Source organism: Marmota flaviventris, chromosome 5, assembly GCF_047511675.1.
Source record: "Marmota flaviventris isolate mMarFla1 chromosome 5, mMarFla1.hap1, whole genome shotgun sequence".
Lineage (NCBI taxonomy): Eukaryota > Metazoa > Chordata > Mammalia > Rodentia > Sciuridae > Marmota > Marmota flaviventris.
In genome coordinates, this window is record NC_092502.1 from 27824577 (window position 1) to 27844021 (window position 19445).

At 39.1% G+C, this 19445-nt stretch overlaps 1 protein-coding gene across 1 annotated transcript; it reads left to right on the top strand.

Moving 5' to 3' along the window:
• The first annotated feature begins 1260 nt into the window (after positions 1–1260).
• Positions 1261–14126, top strand: LOC114095489 (neuromedin-U receptor 2-like). The gene is made up of 4 exons (XM_027938759.2): positions 1261–1986; positions 8371–8455; positions 10751–10876; positions 13852–14126. Exons 1-4 carry the CDS (start codon positions 1261–1263, stop codon positions 14124–14126), a joined length of 1212 nt encoding a protein of 403 aa, XP_027794560.1.
• The last annotated feature ends 5319 nt before the right edge of the window (positions 14127–19445 follow it).

The window sequence follows — 19445 nt, forward strand, 5'->3', positions numbered from 1 at the left end:
TAGCTTGATTTAGATTCAAAGAAACTTCAGTTTGAATAGATTCAAACTTTTTATGATACTCTATAAGAGTTTACACAAGCTGGTACCTGCCAGTCATGTCAATCTGATCATACTCTCCTGACCACTCATGAAGTTCCTGAAACATGGCTTCTTTCTGAATCACGACCTTTGCACTTGCTGTTGGTTTGACTGGGAATACACTTCCTTAGCTGTTTTGTGGCTGACATTATGATTCAGAGTTCAGCCCAAATGACATATCCTGAAATAAGCCTTCTTTGGCCATCCTTGAAAACTATGGATTTTTTTAAATCTCAAATCATATTATTAATTTATTAGTTCACTAGTATACTTTCAGAATTCCCAACTCAAAAAAAAAAAAAAAAAAAAGCCTCATGAAGGCAGAGACCTGCATTTCTTGTTTACTAATATTTCCCCAAAGTCTAGAACGGTGCCTGGCACAAAATGAATTCTCTGGGAATATTTGTTAAACAAAATAAAATTAATGATGCAGACAAAGAAGTGAGCACTGGGAGTGTAGATCTCCCAGCCATCCTAAATCTCAATGATTGTGTCTGATTCTGAAACCCAGTTGCTTTTTTGAGCAGGCAAAAGTGATAGAAATGTCAGGTAGCATGCAGGTCTAGAGGACAGGTCAATGTCTTTATAGGCTTGGGATTCTATTGTGCATGTAATCAAAACCAATGCCACATTGATCATGCTTTCCCCAGAGAGCCAGGACTGTCCAATGCAACAAGGTAACTTGAGAAATCTATCGATCTCCCATTTTTGTCTTGTTGTACAAATGACAAGGATCACTGGAGATCCGTATTCTGTTCCCCGGGACTGGGGAACTTGCATTTGTATTTCCCACAGTCTTGCAACCTGCTCTGCTGGGACTGCCTGCCCACTCTTTATTCTTGTTTCAGTGTCTCAGTCTGTGTAAGCTATTTTCCCAGCTTCTTCCAATTCTCAGAAAGGTCTCCTCCTCCCCGCTGCTCCCTGCACACAAAGCCAGCTGTCCTCTCAAGCAGTGCAGTCTGACACAGGCTCATTGGCCCACAGCCTGTGGAGGGGCGGGGCTTCTGTCTCAGGGGCTCTTCAAAAAGACTCATAGTGAGAGCAGCCCAAACTGGAGGCTGAAGCACTCACTCTCTCACAGCCTTCTTCACTGAGCCTGTGCCTCTGAACTGCTTCCTCTTCCCTGTCTGGCTCAGCTGGGGATTGAGCCACATACCAGGGGACTCTGGGGTCTGGGATTTAATGTCAATGATGGAAAAACTTAAAAATGCTTCCTGGATCCACCAGCAGGAATTGGAAGATCCACTCAAGAAGTACTTGAACAGCACCGAGGACTACCTGGCCTACCTGTGCGGGCCTCCCCGCAGCCACCTCTTCCTCCCGGTGTCTGTGGTGTATGCTATGATTTTTGTGGTGGGGGTGGTGGGCAATCTTCTGGTGTGCTTGGTGATTCTCCGGCACCAGACAATGAAGACACCCACCAATTACTACCTGTTCAGCTTGGCTGTGTCTGATCTCCTGGTCCTGCTCCTGGGAATGCCCCTGGAAGTCTACGAGATGTGGCGCAACTACCCCTTCCTATTCGGGCCTGTGGGCTGCTACTTTAAGACTGCCCTCTTTGAGACCGTGTGTTTCGCCTCCATCCTCAGCGTGACTACGGTCAGCGTGGAGCGCTATGTGGCCATCCTCCACCCCTTCCGTGCTAAACTGGAGAGCACCCGCCGGAGGGCCCTCAGGATCCTGGGCATCGTCTGGGGTTTCTCCCTCATCTTCTCTCTGCCCAACACCAGCATCCATGGCATCAAGCTCCACTATTTCCCCAATGGGACCTCGGTTCCTGGCTCTGCCACCTGTACAGTCATCAAGCCCATGTGGATCTACAATTTCATCATCCAGGTCACCTCCTTCCTCTTCTACGTCCTCCCCATGACGCTCATCAGTGTCCTCTACTACCTGATGGGGCTCAGGGTGAGTAGCCAGGATAACTGGTCAGGGCAGCATTGCTTCATTTTCACTGCCTCAAAGTTCAGAGACAAACTTAACAATTTGAGAACGTCAGAATTGGAAGGGAGCATAGAGGAAAATAGGATGAGTTCAGATGGAAAATAAGAAGTTAAAAAATATGCCCCCAAAACACAACTATATGTCATTTCCTTTAGCTTATCTTGCATTATTCTTTCCTCTAGACTTTTTTTTTTTCTCATGTCTTAGTGTTTCTAAGAATCAGCTCAAAAACTTACTACGGGTCCCAATATGCACACTTTACCCATGGGAAAATCTGCTTTAGGAGGTCTGACAAGGAGCTTCACTTTAAATTAACACATTAGGTCATCTGGGCTTGGTGGACACACTTTGAAGCACCCTTCCACACTCTACTGTCTCTTTCCTGTCCCCACATCTAATGCTTATGTGGACATTTTCCTCTGTACTAACTTGATCTCAGTAAGATACAAACTATCCCTATTTTATAGTCCAAGAGAGACATACTTTTTAAAGTCAAATACTTTCTTGTGGCTTCTTTATGCTTGTAATCAAATTAAAGTTATATATATATGCATATGAATATATATATAATGCATATATATATATATATATATGCATATAAATAGATACATACATATAAATAAATATTGATTTATATATCATGAGCTGAGTGATACCAGCTTGGTCTCCTCTTGAGCAAGTAGGGATTGACAGGTAGGGAGGTCAACAGACACATGAGATAGAGCAGAAGAAAGTTAAGAGATCTCTGGGATTAAGATAAAGCAGCACTTAGTTTGCAACATATCTTAAAACTAGAAGTTACCTTCCTTTGCTCATGTTGGTAAAGTGGTGTCCTTTTTAAAATCTTTTATTTTCTGTGGCACTAAATTATCTGGGAGAAATCATATTTGACAAGGGAAGAAATGAGTCTGTAAAATTCCTAGTATATCCTGTGCCAAGTTCATAGAGGTACAAGTCTTAACTGTGACACCTCTACACTCGTGTAAGAGGGTAGCTTGTGTAACAGTTCTAAAGCCATTTAGACTCCCAGGTCTTCAGCTGACATAGAAATTGCCTTTAGGCAAGCCACATAGTTCTCCTGGAGTGACTTCTCCATTCATAAAATGGAAAAGCCACATCAGATCATGTCTAAGGCTCCTTCTAGCTTTAAAAGTCTGTGATTCTTTTTAAAGAGAGAAAAATAAAACTGTGAGGGGAACAAAACGTGAATTACAAATGAAAGGAGAAATGAAAAGAATTCACTCACAAAATGTGCTTCAAGAGGGCTTTGACAGTCTACATTATGTAATAATCAGGGTCCTTCCATCTCAGTCCATCTCTGAGAAAGGACACTCAAAACTGAGTGTCCCATGGGGCAACCTTTGGAGTACCTATTTTCCCTAAGATGACTATCAAGGTCTAATGAAGAAGAACAAATTTTAAGTGTCACAGACATATGAGCACTGGAGTATATCTAAACATGCAGAGAGCTGTGCTACTTTTCCCTTGAGTTCTGGCATTTATTCATATGTTACCCCAAAAGCAGTTCAAAGCCATGTCTGTGAATGCCTTTTGCATCAATTTTATTAGGAAGAAGAGACGACACACATTACCAAGTATCATAAGTCCCGTGAGAAATCCACACCCAAAACTAATAAATATCATCTCGCCCAACACCAAACAATCACTTATCTTGGCTCCATTTGGGGAAAATATTTAAATTCGAATAGGAAACATTGCCAGTTACATTTTTGTTTTTGTTACATTTTTGTTTCACTGTCATGAATCTACAGCTAGGTTGCATCAGGAACTGAGTGACAGCTCAGAAAGAGGTTAGAAACCACCTAAGTTTGCTTACTCTGAGTAATGCAACTTAATGACATCTTATTCTCAGAAAAGATGAGGCATCGTCCAGGGTACTAGAGGATACCAGGAAATCTATAAAAGTCATTCCTACAGTAATGTAAACACCTGTAGACTGGAAGCTTGGAAAGTCAGCCATATTCTGTGGCAATGGTTTGAGAGATTTTATACTTTTTGCTTGAAATGTCCCTGCTGCCCACCACTACAACTCCATTGTCTTTCTTAACTCTCAGTTATCCTCTAAGTCATACTTAGTCACACTTCCTTAAAAAAGCTCTCCAGATCCCCTAGTTATATCAGGTCCCTATTGTAGGTGCTCATGGCTTTTAGTAATTTTCCTTCATTACAATTTATAATTCCATACTTGTAGAATTCCTTAATTAACTTATTTCTCCCAGGAGCTCAGTGAGTGCATGAGGACTAAATGACTTCTCTCTTACTAGACTTTTAACTTCTGTACCTTTAAAAGGAAAGACTTGGAAACATTTGTCTCAAAGGGCATTTTTTGATCTCTGAGATTTAAAGAGACCCAAGCAATCCTAAAGATAGTTAAGTTATTGACCCTCTTGGCAAGTTTAAAGGTGTAAACAACTCTGGATGCCCTAGCCTCCCAGAGGCAGCAAGCCCAGAACTGACGACATCACAGGCCCAGGGAGGAAGAGGGGAGCCTTGTGTGCTCAGATGAAGCACTCAGCAATGACGCATCATTCCAGGGATTGATCCTCCACAGAGCTCTCTCCAGGGGCACATGTTATAGGTACAGAAGGCAGACAATGCCAAGGCAAGTCCCTTCCCACCTAGGAGAGGGTGTGATGAGGCTGATCTCATTCTTGTGTTTCCTACAAGCCACTTTAGTGTTAGCACTGAAAGGATGCAGGTATGGACTGCAGCAGAATCCAACCATGCCAAACAGGGTTGTGCTCATACATACACAGATGACAGACATGCTCATACACAGACACACACTCACCAGTCAATGTTTGGTAAATAGATTTTGTTAAGATTACAGAGATATACACAAAATCTATTCTATCTTGTTATTCTGAAGCCACATCTCCAGAAACTATACATGGGGCCATGTGGTTGGATGCTTTTAATCACTGTAAACAACTAATCAGGACAAAATGTCAACCTGAAGGATAATTGAGTCCATGAACCGCCCTCCACTTGGATACTCTATAGTTGGAGGGAGTGGGGCAGGAAAGCTCTGGAACATCTTATTACAGTGACCACAACTTTTTTTATTCCTCTTTTTGCTGAGCTTTGAAATAAAACTTTGAAATAAAGCAGAAATCGTTAATGATTATAAAGAATATCTACTTTGTTAACATCTACAAGGAAATGAATTATTCAATAATAAAGTAGCATTTAATATTGGTTAGACAAATTGTTTGGATTCTATTCTGTCAACCACATCAATTCTGTTGGAACGATGAACGACATGCATAAAAATTTGTTTTTTCACTTTTCCTCCAATTAGTTAGCTATGTCATTATAGCCTAAGGAAGATGCAAAGTAAGTAGCAATTAATCGGCACATGATTTTTCTTTCACTGAAAACTACACTTGTATGGGAGGCCTGTTCAGGGAAAAAAAAAACTGTTTTGACTATTTTCTTGATGTTTGATTTAAGGAAATTATCCCTGGGGGTGGACGTATTTCCACTGAGACTTGTTAAAGCCAAGCAAGAAGTGACTAATAGATCTCAACATCCTTTCATTATTCTTAATTATGGACTGAAATTAAGTAATGAAAGAAGCATATCTCATAATAAGTAATTTTCAAGGGCAGGAAATAATTAAAACCTTCAGTAGATTTGACTGACCATGTACTGATAAAGTGTATGGGCTGGTGTGTGGCTCCCCTTGCTCATGTTTTCCTCCTCAGTGCATCTGGCTGCTGCTTTGTATCAGGAAAGCATTATTTTTTTTTTTTTTTGAGCAAGTGGTAGCAAGATAGAGAGGATTTCAAGAAGGAAGTCAGTAATCCACTTCATTCTCATGTAAATAAGTAACTCCACTCAAAATAAATTCAGTTTTCATTGCATCCCATGAGTGGACTTGGAACAGCCACCTGAATCACAATAATAGCCATTATGTGTCACTTTGCTAAGTATCACATGCCAGGCACTGAGATACACACTGTGCCAGCCTTATTTTACTAGTGTATTAAAAACATCCCATCCCACCACCTTCCATTTCCTCTTCTATTCCTAAATGGCTGCACCTGCAACTCTCTTGTTTCTTTTCAAGTTCTAGGTGATTCCAAAGGGTTCAGTCCCTCATTTTATGAAAACATAGGCACATGCATAGAGCCCCAGCATAATCACAAGACAGATGGCCACACCTATTAGCCATATAGGCAAATGCTCAGGCCCAAGCGTCCTGAGAGCTACCCAACTTCCAGCAGCTGATACATTTGTTAGGGATGCAGACTATCGATTTGTTGAACCTTAGAGGCAATTTTTAATGATCCACAATTCCAGGTCTTATCTCATTTTAAATACTTCTTCTAAAATATTCCTTTGAAATGCCTTCTAGCTCAGGAAGCTCATTGCTTCTTAGAGCAGTATGTTACTTTGTCGCACATAATCACACTAACTTCTAATTTACCTTGAATTTCAATCTATCTTGTTGGAAGTCAGATTGATCCTGATATAAGAAGGGCTAAAGGGCACCCTTAGTAGAGAGAAAGGAAATAAATACTAGTATTGGACTATATAGAATAATTTGAAATTTTCTTCCACAAGATGGCCCTTATTCAACCAGCCAGGACTGCCTTATTACAGTGAGGGAACCCTCTACACAGTCCGGCAAAACACCAAGGAGCCAGAGATCTAAAAAGTCCAGATGTGGCACTGGCTCCTGGCAAAGACAAATCCAGTAAAACACACAACATCAAAGACCTGGTTTGTTTCTCTTTCTTTTCTCTTCTTTCTATGGCATTGATTTTAATCTTAAACTCCATGTGGTGGTCCACTGGTTGCTCCAGGCTCTCTTTTCAATGTGGGAAAAAAAGGTAACTGTTATAATCCCAGACCTCACATTCAGAGACGAAGAGCTCCCTCTGGCAGTCCTCATAAAAAGAAATTGAATTCCCTTCCCTAGAAGTGCGAGCCAACAGTTGAAATCTCATTGACTCCAATTTTCAAGTCATCATGACTGTAGGATAGGAGGTCTGATTGAATAAGTAATTTTAGGACAATACCAGGAGCTACATTTGGGGTCATTCCCAGCCAAACTAATGACTAGGTATAGGCAAGGAGTAAATTGCCTAAGAGAAAGTTAGGGTATTATTAGTAAGAGAAAAAGGAAATAAATGCCAACCAACAGGCAGATGGATACTGTACTAACCTCCAGATATCTGATGGTCATTTATCATGGATCCTTAAAATTTCATTTGTCCGATTGGACATCCCTACAAACCAAGGTAGATATAAATTAGAAAGAAAAATATTTAACAACTAGATAAATTATAAAGACATTCAATGCTAGGGGAATTTAGAGGAAGAAGAGGACAATGGACTAACGTTACCAGGAATAGACGGGATTTGAACTAATCGAGCAAGTATGCGTGTACAAGCAGTGTTGAAAATTTCAGAGGTTTCAGAGTCTAAATAGATGAATATATTTTAACATCAATTCAGGAAGGCATGCATTTTTATCAGTAGTGTTAGTAAAATAGCATTTTCCAAATTGTGCATGTGAAGATGGGACAAGGGACTTCACTGAAGAGAGTTTGGGGAAGGTGTTTAGTCAAAGAAATATTATTTCCCTTTGGCTGGGACCTGGGACGAGATGGGAGATGTGGGTGTGGAAAGTGGAGAGGGATGGTACCCCATCCCCCTTGAGAATCCTAATGCCTGTTAGCATATCAAGGACTCTGAGAAGACCCACAATGGAACCTATAACCTTCATAAAGCAGGAAGAGTGCTTGCCCTTGTTTCTACTGCCTGGCTGCCACCTGCAGAGGAACTTCACTCTGATAGATATCTAACAATTATTGAATGAATAAATGGCTGAATAAATAAGTGAATGAAAGAGCCTAGATTATATATATATATATATATTTTTAACTTCAGAATCTAACACTTTTCACAAAACACCTATAACCGTACTTCATATCTAGGGTTCTTGCACATCAAAAATGCTTGTAGGGAAAATTTGGCCTTAATCAACTATCCAGTTGAGTGAAGAGACCTGGATCCAATTACTGTTAGATTACTTAGAGACAAATCCCAAGCTTACTGTTAAATATTTAACATATTCTTATAGTTTTCTAAGTCCTGGGAGTATATATAATGTTTTATAATCCATTTCATTTCTGTCTTTTTGGCTGCACTTTTTGTTTGTTTATTTATTTATTTATTTTGGGTGGTGATGGGGTTTTTTGTGTTTTTTGTTTGTTTGTCTTCAAAATGAGTATTCGAGTTATACATCTCAGATCTTCAAAGGAAGAAAATAAAAATGCTTCCCTTTCTTAACATCTCTTTCCATCTCTTCTTCAGCTGAAGAAAGATGAATCCCTTGAGGCAGATGAAGTGACTGCTAATATCCACAGACCTTCCAGAAAATCAGTGACCAAGATGCTGTGTAAGTCCCACTTTGTTTTTGTGCTTTGTTTTCTTTTGTTTGCAAAAGCAAAGGATTTGCATTTGGTTCTTAGGAAACACTGCTGGCTTCAGGCTCAAAACTGCCCTGAACTATAACAGCAGGTCAAACTTTCTTGGATCACTCAAGCTTCTGGGACACATCTGGATGTTTTCCTTTTGGTTCTGAACCTTCAGAAGGACATGCTAAATCACCTTCACGGCAACACACTCCACGTGATCCATGGTAAATTGCATCCTCTCTTGAGCCTTTGAGCATCATTTCCCTCCTCTGCAAAATTGGTTGGTGTTTCTACTGTTTGTGTTAATGAGTTTCACTATACACATGATAAAAGCTCTAGACTCTACTTCAAAAGTGTACTAATGAGCATACACACAAAATGTTTTTTTTTTTTTTAATTTTTTATTGTTGGCTGTTCAAAACATTACATAGTTCTTGATATATCATATTTCACAATTTGATTCAAGTGGGTTATGAGCTCCCATTTTTACCCCATATACAGATTGCAGAATCACATCAGTTACACATCCATTGATTTACATATTGCCATACTAGTGTCTGTTGTATTCTGCTGCCTTTCCTATCCTCTACTATCACCCCTCTCCTACAAAATGTTTTATAATCCATTTCAGGGTATCATGAACCCCCTGATGCCCACGCATGAACTCCTTATGGTCTTTTAATTCCAAATTAAGAACATTGGCCCAGGAGCACCTCCAAGTAGGCATCCCACCTATGATATTCTATAACTTTTGTCTAACCATGTTCTTTTTTTGTAGCTAAAAATTTTAAAAATCATACTCTCAAAAGAATGTTATAAAAATATATAATTCATTGCTAGCCTACAAGAATTACTGAAAAGGGAAAGATTTATCATATAGTTTCCAAATCAAAACTCAAGATTAGAAAGAAGTAATTTCTCAGGGCCAATACCCATATAAGGCATTCAAGGTAACTGGCATTCAAATAACTGAAAAGTCACTGATATTGACCTTTTGATTCTGATAATCCTGTCCTGGGGAATCTTTTTGCTCCTAATATAAGCTCTTGATTTTTTTTTTCTTTTTTGCTATTAAGAGTCCTACAGTCTTCATAATCTCTTTGATCATAATCTATTCACTCACTAATGTGTAAAGGTCACTCACATTAAAGTCACAGTGAGGTATTTACCTTGGGAGAGGGTTCATTTTATCAAGTAATAAATTTGTTTCTAGTCGGGAGACAGAAACAAGCAGATTGAGGGCCTCTACTTGGGGGATAAGCTCAGGAGTTTCCATATCCCTGAAACCACAGCAAGGCAGATGACTTACTCTGAGTGGGTTTCTTGCCAGCAAGAAATACCCAGGCTATTTACTATGACAACTTTAAAAGTGCTCACAAGTACAGAGCACTGTAAAATGAATGCCATGTGCCATCACTCAGCTCTAGAAATTACCAACTCCTAGCTAACATTGTCTCATCTGTACTCTGATCTCTCCCCCAGTCCCTGTTAGATTACTTAGAGACAAATCCCAAGCAGCATATCTCAGCAAAGAAAATATATTCCCTAACTTCATAAGAGAAAAAAATATGCATATTTATCTTTGTGAAGTTAAAACACCCCAAAGAGAAACTATAGTTGTGCCAATCTCTGTCTGGAGGGTTGAAAATAAGAAATTGGGAGGATTCTGTGCTCTAGCAATTTATAATACGGATTCATCCCCTCCCAATCAAAAGATGCTCATAAAGTGATATTCACTTGGGATTGTTCAATCTTTCTCCCTCTTCTCCCTGAACACATCACTGGATTTTAAATGATCAAATTCAGAGAACCTTCTAATTATTTCTAGATTAATAAGATGAATCCATATATATTTTTAAGTTTGTTATTACTCCATGGATTTAAAAGAACACCAACTGCTTAAGCACAATAATTTATTTATGTAACACATTTATATGACTCCAATAGTCTACCTGCAGCATACTTTATACTTCACAATAAAATGCTTTTTAAACTTTGAAATGAATTTAGAACTATTTCAAATATTCTAAAGGGAAACTCACATTATATAAGAAATCTTCTCTGGGTATTTAGAAAGCAGATCCTAGATTCAATACAATTCATTCTTACATTTGAACATTCTGCATTGAGGCTCCTTGGGATCTAGATTGCCTAACCATGATGGCTTAGCCAGGGTGGAAGGAAAGACTGCCAGAGGAATGGATGACTTGGTGAGCAACCTGCACCTATCCTTGCCTACACTGCCGTTTGCTCTCCCATTCATCATCTTTTTCCAGTTGTTTTGGTCGTAGTATTTGCCATCTGCTGGACCCCGTTCCACATTGATCGCCTCTTCTTCAGCTTCGTGGAGGAGTGGACTGAGTCCTTGGCTGCAGTGTTCAACCTCATCCATGTGGTGTCAGGTAAAGGCTTAGCTGGTCTACAGGCAGTCTTGCTTAGCTGCGGAAACAGAACAAAATATCATGGGGTTGTGCCTTCCTAGAGTGAAGACGCTTGCTTTCAATTTATCGAAAGATCAATTAGACTTACTGCTGGTCCAAAAGAAACAGCATTCTGTTGTCAGGGCTGCCTTGTGGAATAGCTGGACTCTAAGTGTGAGGATTGCAGCAGGGAAATAGGGGTGCTTTCTTTGGTTTCCCCTCCAGGGGCCATGGGATTGATTTTGGTCTTATTTAGTAGATGCTTTGACCCTATCATCTCCTATGGCCTCATGAAAACCGCCAAAGGATGTTCCTGGGCATCAAGATGTGATTTTAGACTACTGTAACTCTCTTTGTCAAGGATACCTCAGAATATGAGAGAAATCATGGTGGAAGGTCACTAAGAGCACCTGGCTTGTCACCCCAATTCCACATTTAATAAATGCTAAAGAGGGCTGGAGTCCCAAGCTGCCTTCATGCCAAAGTATCTTGCCTGTCAAATGGCAATAGCATCTACTCTCTACACCAGGGGCAGCAAATCAGTGAGTATTACAGAGCTTTTAAGCTGTCAATGCTACCTTTCTGAAATCATCACAAATTGTTAAGTGAATATTATCATAAACCATTTTCTTGTCAAAGAAACACTCTCACAGGAAGATACCTCGTCCAAAGGCATTAGCTGGCCGATTGTGCACATAGGGCTAAGCCCCAGTTGTTGAGTTTCAAACTCAGGTTCTTCCCACTAAAACATAGTGCAGAATTGCCACCAAGGACCTTTATACTCGGCAGTGCAGCTGATGGCCTTAGGCTCTCCCCACTTCTGCCCCCTCTCCTCTGCCAGTCACTGTCTGATTCCATGGGGTCTTCTGATTATCTAACACATAGCAGGATAGATACATGAGATGAGCTCCAGATGTGCACAGAACTAAAACAGTAGCATAACATGTACCCTGAAGAACGTTTGCGTTATTTCCTTTGTCACCCCTGTTTTGTACTCAGCAGGCTGTGAACAGCTTATACCCGGGCATTAGTAGTTTCATGTTTTCCCATATACAAATTAGCCAGGGCAAAACTGCAAAAAATATTTACAGCTCTTTGCTTATCCTTGTGGTAAATATGAGGAGAATGGGAGTATCTAAGTAAACTGGAAAACATGGCAAGTCAACATGAGACTTGACTAGTTGACTAGTCACCATTTATAATTTCTAAACTGTGGCTTCCCTGATGACATTATCCTGTCAAGGTACCATCTCCTCCTCTGCCACAAAGCAAACCTGATGAAGTCTAAACTGCTTAATGGTACAGAAAAAAAAACTGACTAGTATTTTCATCCTAAATATATAGCATTTCCATTAGTAGACTATACTCTGATCAAATTAGTTAGTAGAGAGTATTAACCAAGATTACTGCACAATATAACCATTCCCAACTCTTCACATTTTGTCTGTCAAGCCTTCTTCCCTCAGAACCCACCCAACCCATCTTCAGTTATCTCCCAGTCATTTTAAGGTCTGGCTACCAGCCAATCAGGTCCCACTAATTTGTTCATGAGCATCACAGTCCTTGAGTTTATGCCATTATATGAATTTCCATAGTTTGACAGTATCTCGTATCTTGCTCTTAGCAGATATTGTTTGGAATTGCTGTATTGTTAACTATTGAGTTTAGTGCAGATCTTGCCTCTACAACGCTATCCTAAGTCTCAGAAACTCTTTTTTTTTAAAAGAGAGACAGAGAGAGAGAATTTTTAAATATTTTTTTTTCAGTTTCCGATGGACACAACATCTTTATTTTATTTTTATGTGGTGCTGACGATCGAACCCAGCGCCCCGTGCATGCCAGGCGAGCGCGCTACCGCTTGAGCCACATCCCTAGCCCCCTCAGAAACTCTTAATTCATTACTTTAGAATGTACCTTGAAGTTCCTAGAATGCAGTAAGGGTTCAATCACTTTTTTCTTTCTTGAATGAACAAACAGCAAACAGCAATGGTCTCTGTCATAATTCTCCCTGCACATCCCGTGCACATGGTACATGGTACTCTCACTGCCTAAATTATGTTAATGAAGATAAGAAGGAACATGTTGCCCATGGTAGCTATGGGTGGTTGTGTAGTCTCAGCCCTTCTGTGGATGGAATCTCAACTAGATCCTCATAATAATATAAGGAAATGAGTTAGGCTGGAATTTTTATTTCCCATTTTACAAAAGTAGGGGGAAATTGATGTATCAGGGTTTGTCTAAATTTATGGATCAAGACAAGGCCAGAATAGGAAATTAGTTCCTCTCATTTCCAGCCTTAGAGTCATTTTGGCCTTGGAGAAATAAAAGGGAGCATGGTAATAAGGAAGAGAGTATAAACAAGAAAATGATAGTGTACAAGGCATCTCATGGAGAAAAAAGTGACAAAACACAATTATTCAATAATGCAGAAGAGCCATCAAGGGAAAAGGAAAGGTAGAGAAAAGATTGGGAGAATATTTCTTCGAAAAGCTTTTTAGCATGATGAGGAATCTCAGCAGGGACTATGCCTTGACTGATTTTTTTTCTATTCCTCCATCACTTACGGTTTCAAATTATAGATTTAAGCAAAGTTCCAGTGAGGAAAAAGAAATCTCCTTCCTCTGATACCTAAACATTTTTCATTAATGCTATGGGAACATTTTTTCTTTAATTAAACAAGTAGGGATCAAAGGAAGTTTCCAGATTCATCAGAGATCCTGTACCAGCCTACATGTTTCCAAGACTCTTTAATCTTTCTGTGTTTGATTCCTAAGTCACAAGTGATAGATCTGTTCAGAGCATTTTGTATTCTCAATTAAAGCCTTGCATATGTCATTGCTTCCAAAAGAGGCCACACCAGGGATTCCAGGCTTCTGTTAAATATTTATGCTTCACCCTTTCGTGTCTCCTGTTCAGTTTCTCCTTGACACGTTTATTTTAATCCCCCCGTAATCCAGGGGTCTTCTTCTATCTGAGCTCAGCAGTCAACCCAATTATCTACAACCTACTGTCTCGCCGCTTCCGGGCAGCATTTCGGAACGTCATCTCTCCTTCCTGCAAAAGGTGGCCCTCCCAGGATCACTCACAGGAACCACCTGCCCAGAGGAACATCTTCCTGACAGAATGCCACCTTGTGGAGCTGACAGAAGACACAGGTCCACAGCCTCCCTGTCAGTCACCCATCTGCAACTCTCAGGTCTCCACGGCCTTCTGCCCTCAACGGCCACCGTGAAGAGAACTCTCAGAGGAGCCACCTTTGATTTTTTTGAGTTGGATTTCTCCATGCCTCAGCACTGCAGGGAGGGACATTCTGAAATCTATACCTCCTTATGTGAAATTAGGGAGATAAAATGGCTCTTAAAACTCATGTACCTATTTCCAGTTATTTTTTTTTAACAAATGTGAAAACACAAATATAAGTCTAAAATAAAACAGATGCCAAACTTCCTGATTTTTAGTTATCTTTATAGTATCCTAAGTGGCTCATGCCCCTTCTCTAATTCATGAAGACAACATACATGGCAAAGCATGACTATGCTTGTAACCAATGGCAACTGGAAGCCCCAGATGGAAGACATGTCATTTCATAATCTTTGAGTTGACAAGCCCATAACAGTGTTCCTTCACGGTGATCTATTTATCCCCCTGCCCCATCTGGGGCGATTATAACATGATTCCATAGAGTGCTGAAACCTTTCCATTTAAGAGCTCCCGGATGACCTGGGAATGTCCTTAGAGCTATTAATCGTGGCACCCCAGTCTCCAAGTCATTATCCTTCCACTCCTAATTGAGAATCGGATCAGATATAAGTTCAACTTTGAGAAGAACAGAATGGGAAGAGGGAGGAAGCTGTATGGCAGGTCGAAAAAGACTGAAATTACACTAAACCAAATCCTGGTCATTTTCAAAATTTGATCCAAGCTTGTATTTCTAATGTCTTATTTCATGTATGGTCAGAGGTAGGATGTATTATCTTGGAACAAAGACAAGTTAAATGGCAAATACTGGTCTCCAATTCAAGAGTCTTACCTACTCAATCCTTTATCATCCACATAATGCTCTGCACATATAATATGGGCAAAATGTACTTCCCAAACTCACCTTCCGCTATACCACCATGAGTACTCCATTTAAACTGGATCATTTGCTCTTCTTATGCAACTATAGTAGTTTTCCCTACCTGAACATCTTTGCATGTAGAATGACTTCTTTGTCTACTGCCTATTCTTCAGTGTTCATCTCAATATGGTACCTCCTCCACAAGGCTGTGTTTAATTTACTCAAATAGATGTGGCATCTGAGGGTGTTTTTTTGCTTTTATTTTTTATTTATTTATTGTTTTGGTCAATTTATCTCTCTTAAGCTATTTCTACACTCTGTTTTGTATTACAATGGTTTATTGCCTTGCCAGAGTGTAAATTTGTCAAAGGCATGAAGTATCTTGTGTTCATTTTTTTCTGTAACTGGAACCCTGGAAATGTATCTGTTGCAATGGTAGATGTTCAATAAATATGTGGTAAAGTGAATTCGCTTCACATTCCAGTCATTTAGTCTCTGAATTTTCCACAGATTGGATGAATAATCTCATTGATAAATGGGAGTAGTGGTGTCTGACTTCATCATTTACTAACTTAATAGATTGATAGTCAAGGTGACTCAGCATTAAAAATTTCTTTTGCTAATTAGAACCCAACCTTAATAAATTAGAATTCCCCAGTGATGGTTTACATTGGTGAACATAATTATCTGGTCATTTGATGATTAAGCTGAAAAGATTCACTGAAACCAAATTTCAGAAATGGAGAACAAGTGAGTTTCCTTCCTCCCTTTTACAGTGGAAACATTCTGAAAGAACCTAGTAGGGTCATTATCCATAACATCAATGACCAAGACTAAAAGGACTGTGCCATCAGGGCATGGATAGAAAAATAAATAACACTCAAGCTGAAGCTAGTAATTTGGTTGCTGGATTAAAATTGGGGGGGGGGGTTATTATTGCTTGTTTTTTCCTCACCTTTTCCTCTTAAACATTTACATTGGGAAATTGTCATTTGCTCATTAATTCTTTCATTCAACAGTCTTCACTTAGTGACCACCAGGTGATATGCATCATGATGGGTTCTGAATCTTCTGGCCTTGGAAGTTTACATCGAATAGACAAGATCATCACTTTGTTAAGCCTTACTCAGTTATTTAAGTCTAGTTGTGAAGTGTGCTAGGAAGTAAATACTGTACTTGGGACTGCATTTAAAAGGAGTCTGTCCTAGACAGGGTATTGTAAAGTTTAATCAAGTCTAGTTTGACCTATTCAGGAGAAAATCAGTTTCAAAAGGAAAAAAAAGTGTTATCCACATACATACATACACATGTGTACATGTAGCTATATAAGAAGCATATACTTCAAAATGAAAATTGACAGGTCATAAAACATAGTTGTACAACATTTTACACAAAATTAGAAAAAAGTAAAAAACATGCTTTTTTAAAAATTTTTTTAATGTTATTTTTATATTGGTTTTATTTTTTAAATACATAACAGCAGAATGCATCACAATTCTTATTACACATATAGAACAATTTTTCATACCTCTATTTGCATATAAAATATGTTGACCCCAATTCATGTCTTCATACATGTACTTTGTATAATGATGTCCATCACATTCAACCATCCTTGCTAATCCCCTGCCACCTCCCTTTCCCTCCCACCCCTCTTCCCTACCTAGAGTTCATCTATTCCTCCCATGCTCCTCCCGTCCCTACCCCACTATGAGTCAGCCTCCTTATATCAGAGAAAACATTCAAGCATTTGTTTTTTGAGATTGGCTAACTTCACTTAGCATTATCTTCTCCAACACCATCCATTTACCTGAAAATGCCATGATTTTATTCTCTTTTATTGCTGAGTAGAATTCCATTGTATATATATGCCACATTTTTTTTATCCATTCATCCACTGAAGGGCATCTAGGTTGGCTCCACAGTTTAGCTATTGTGAATTGTGCTGCTATAAACATTGATGTGGCTGTGTCCCTGTAGTATGTGGTTTTAAGTCCTTTGGGTGTAGACAGAGGAGTGGGATAGCTGGGTCAAATGGTGGTTCCATTTCCAGATTTCCAAGGAATCTTTCCATATTGGCTGCACCAATTTGCAGTCCCACCAGCAGTGTAAGAGTGTACTTTTTTTCCCACATCCTCACCAACACTTGTTGTTATTTGTCTTCATAATAGCTGCCATTCTGACTGGAGTGAGATGATATCTTAGAGCAGTTTTGATTTGCATTTCTCTAAATGCTAGAGATGATGAGCATTTTTTCATATATTTGTTGATTGATTGAATATCCTCTTCTGAGAAGTGTCTGCTCATGTCCTAGACCCATTTATTGATTGGGTTATTTGTTTAATGTTATTAATGATTGACCTCATTATCTTTTCATGAACTCCTTCTGATCTCTGAATTTTAGACTAGTGACAGAAGAAACAAGATAGTGAACATAATTAATAAAACACTGGTAATCCAACTCTTCTGTAATAAGATGCTGATTTTCGAGCTCTTCAGTTATCTACAAACTTAGCCAACTGAAGCAATGACGTTCACAATGTTGCTTGCCAAATTAATCATTCCTACTTGCAGAAATAGCACAGACTTTAACCCAGGACCCACCCATAAAAAAATGACAGGAAGCCAAAGAATACATTGATATTTTATTCAAAATTCTTAAAGTGTGCTTTTCTCCCCTTGAAGAGAAGGTCTACACCTTTGATGAGTTCTTCAAAGTTGCCTGTGACTCAAATTATTCTAACCACTATTGGAAAGTGGCTTGAAATCTTACGTAATCTTTTGACAGATGAGTTTTAATGGAATGACGGCATTGTAGGATAATTAACAAGTATCATGATTCCAAAATAAAAATCCAGCATGTTTAAATATCAACTGTTCAGTGGAACACTGGTGACTGGCCTGGATTGACTTGAAAAAACACTTACTATTAAAATATTTAGGAATTTTTTTCAAGTCTGTCAAATGGATGATAGTTTGAAATCAGTCACAGAGGAAATATTTATACCACAGAAATTAGCAAGCACTCTTAGGGCTTTTCTTCCCTCAGAGTTGGCTTATCAGCACCCCACTAGCTATTAATAAGCTGGCCTGCTGCCAACCTGCTGTTATATGTGTGGTTTGTTTTTAGAATAAATGCTCAGTAACTATTATAATTGTGGAACACTTTAGGTTATGGTTTACTTATCAGAAAAAAAAAGTCAATGGACCAGATTTTTGACCTAGAGTTACCAGATAAAATAGGTTAAAGCAGACTAATGATGTCATGAAAGGCTTATCAGCATTTTATAAAGAACTTAGAGTGAAAGTATTACTTTTAGACGCCAATATTAATAATCAGCTCAAAAAATAGCAATAGATCTACTTGCTATCATCTTATAGATCTGTTTTTAAATATCACAAGATTCATCATAGAAGATGTACATTTTCCACATTCTTCTCTCATTGGCTGTTGACTTTATTTTAATAAATCCAAAGGAAGGTTAAGATTACCCTAGCTTATGGAAAACAAGGCAGGCAAACATGGAGTGCCTATTCATGCAATCCATCCCCTTTATCTTCCCCACCCACTTTAGATCATTAAATGACATCCAGACTCAAATTTAGAAACACATATATGTCATTCCTTAGAACTTGCTTATTGGGATATTTTCCCAACAGAAGGAATATCATCATAATTTCATTATTTTCTTTGAAACTATTGAAAATTTTAATGTAGATCCTGACACTCTTATCAATTCCTTAATAATGGAACTGGATAAAGGTTTACTTCATGATGTTACGGCTGAGTCCTCACAGCTTCACCAATAAACAAGGGCTATCATTCTTCTCCTCTTACAGATAAGAGAATGTGGCTTGTCCTTGCTTTAATTTTGGAAATTAGTCGGAACTTCAAAGACACAACAGAAAGTGCTGATATCTCACTGAGATATCTGTAAGGCAGCAGGGGTAATTTCCAGATGAGGACACACAGGAGACTCAGTGGCTGCCTGGGGCATAGCTTCTCAGGCTGAGCACGTCACATGGCCAATCCCATAGGTAGGGGTCTAGAAAAGTAACAGTGCAGTCACCTATACACTAGAGCACACACAAGCTGGGATGTATGATATTACTAGAAGTGGGTGAAGAATCAAGACTAAATACCACCTAGTAAGTTGCAGAGCTAGAAATCCAGAGCTGTCTGACCCCAAGCTTAGGCTCTGCGTTACTCTACACAGACTCTACAAGTCTGTTTCATTGACATCACCCCCACAGACTCACAATTTAATGTCATTCCTAAATATTGTCATTTCCCTACTAAATCATTAATACAGAATGTTAGGGTCTGTAAACAAGTCAGGATGGCGCCTGGCATTTTGCCAGAGGGAGTGGTTTGTGAAGTAATGCCAGCAAGCCATTACGTATGGAGATTCCTTATTGGTTGACTGCTGTATCTAGTTTATGTTAATTAAGATAAGCTGTGTGTAATGTATATATACCCCTCCTGTCCTA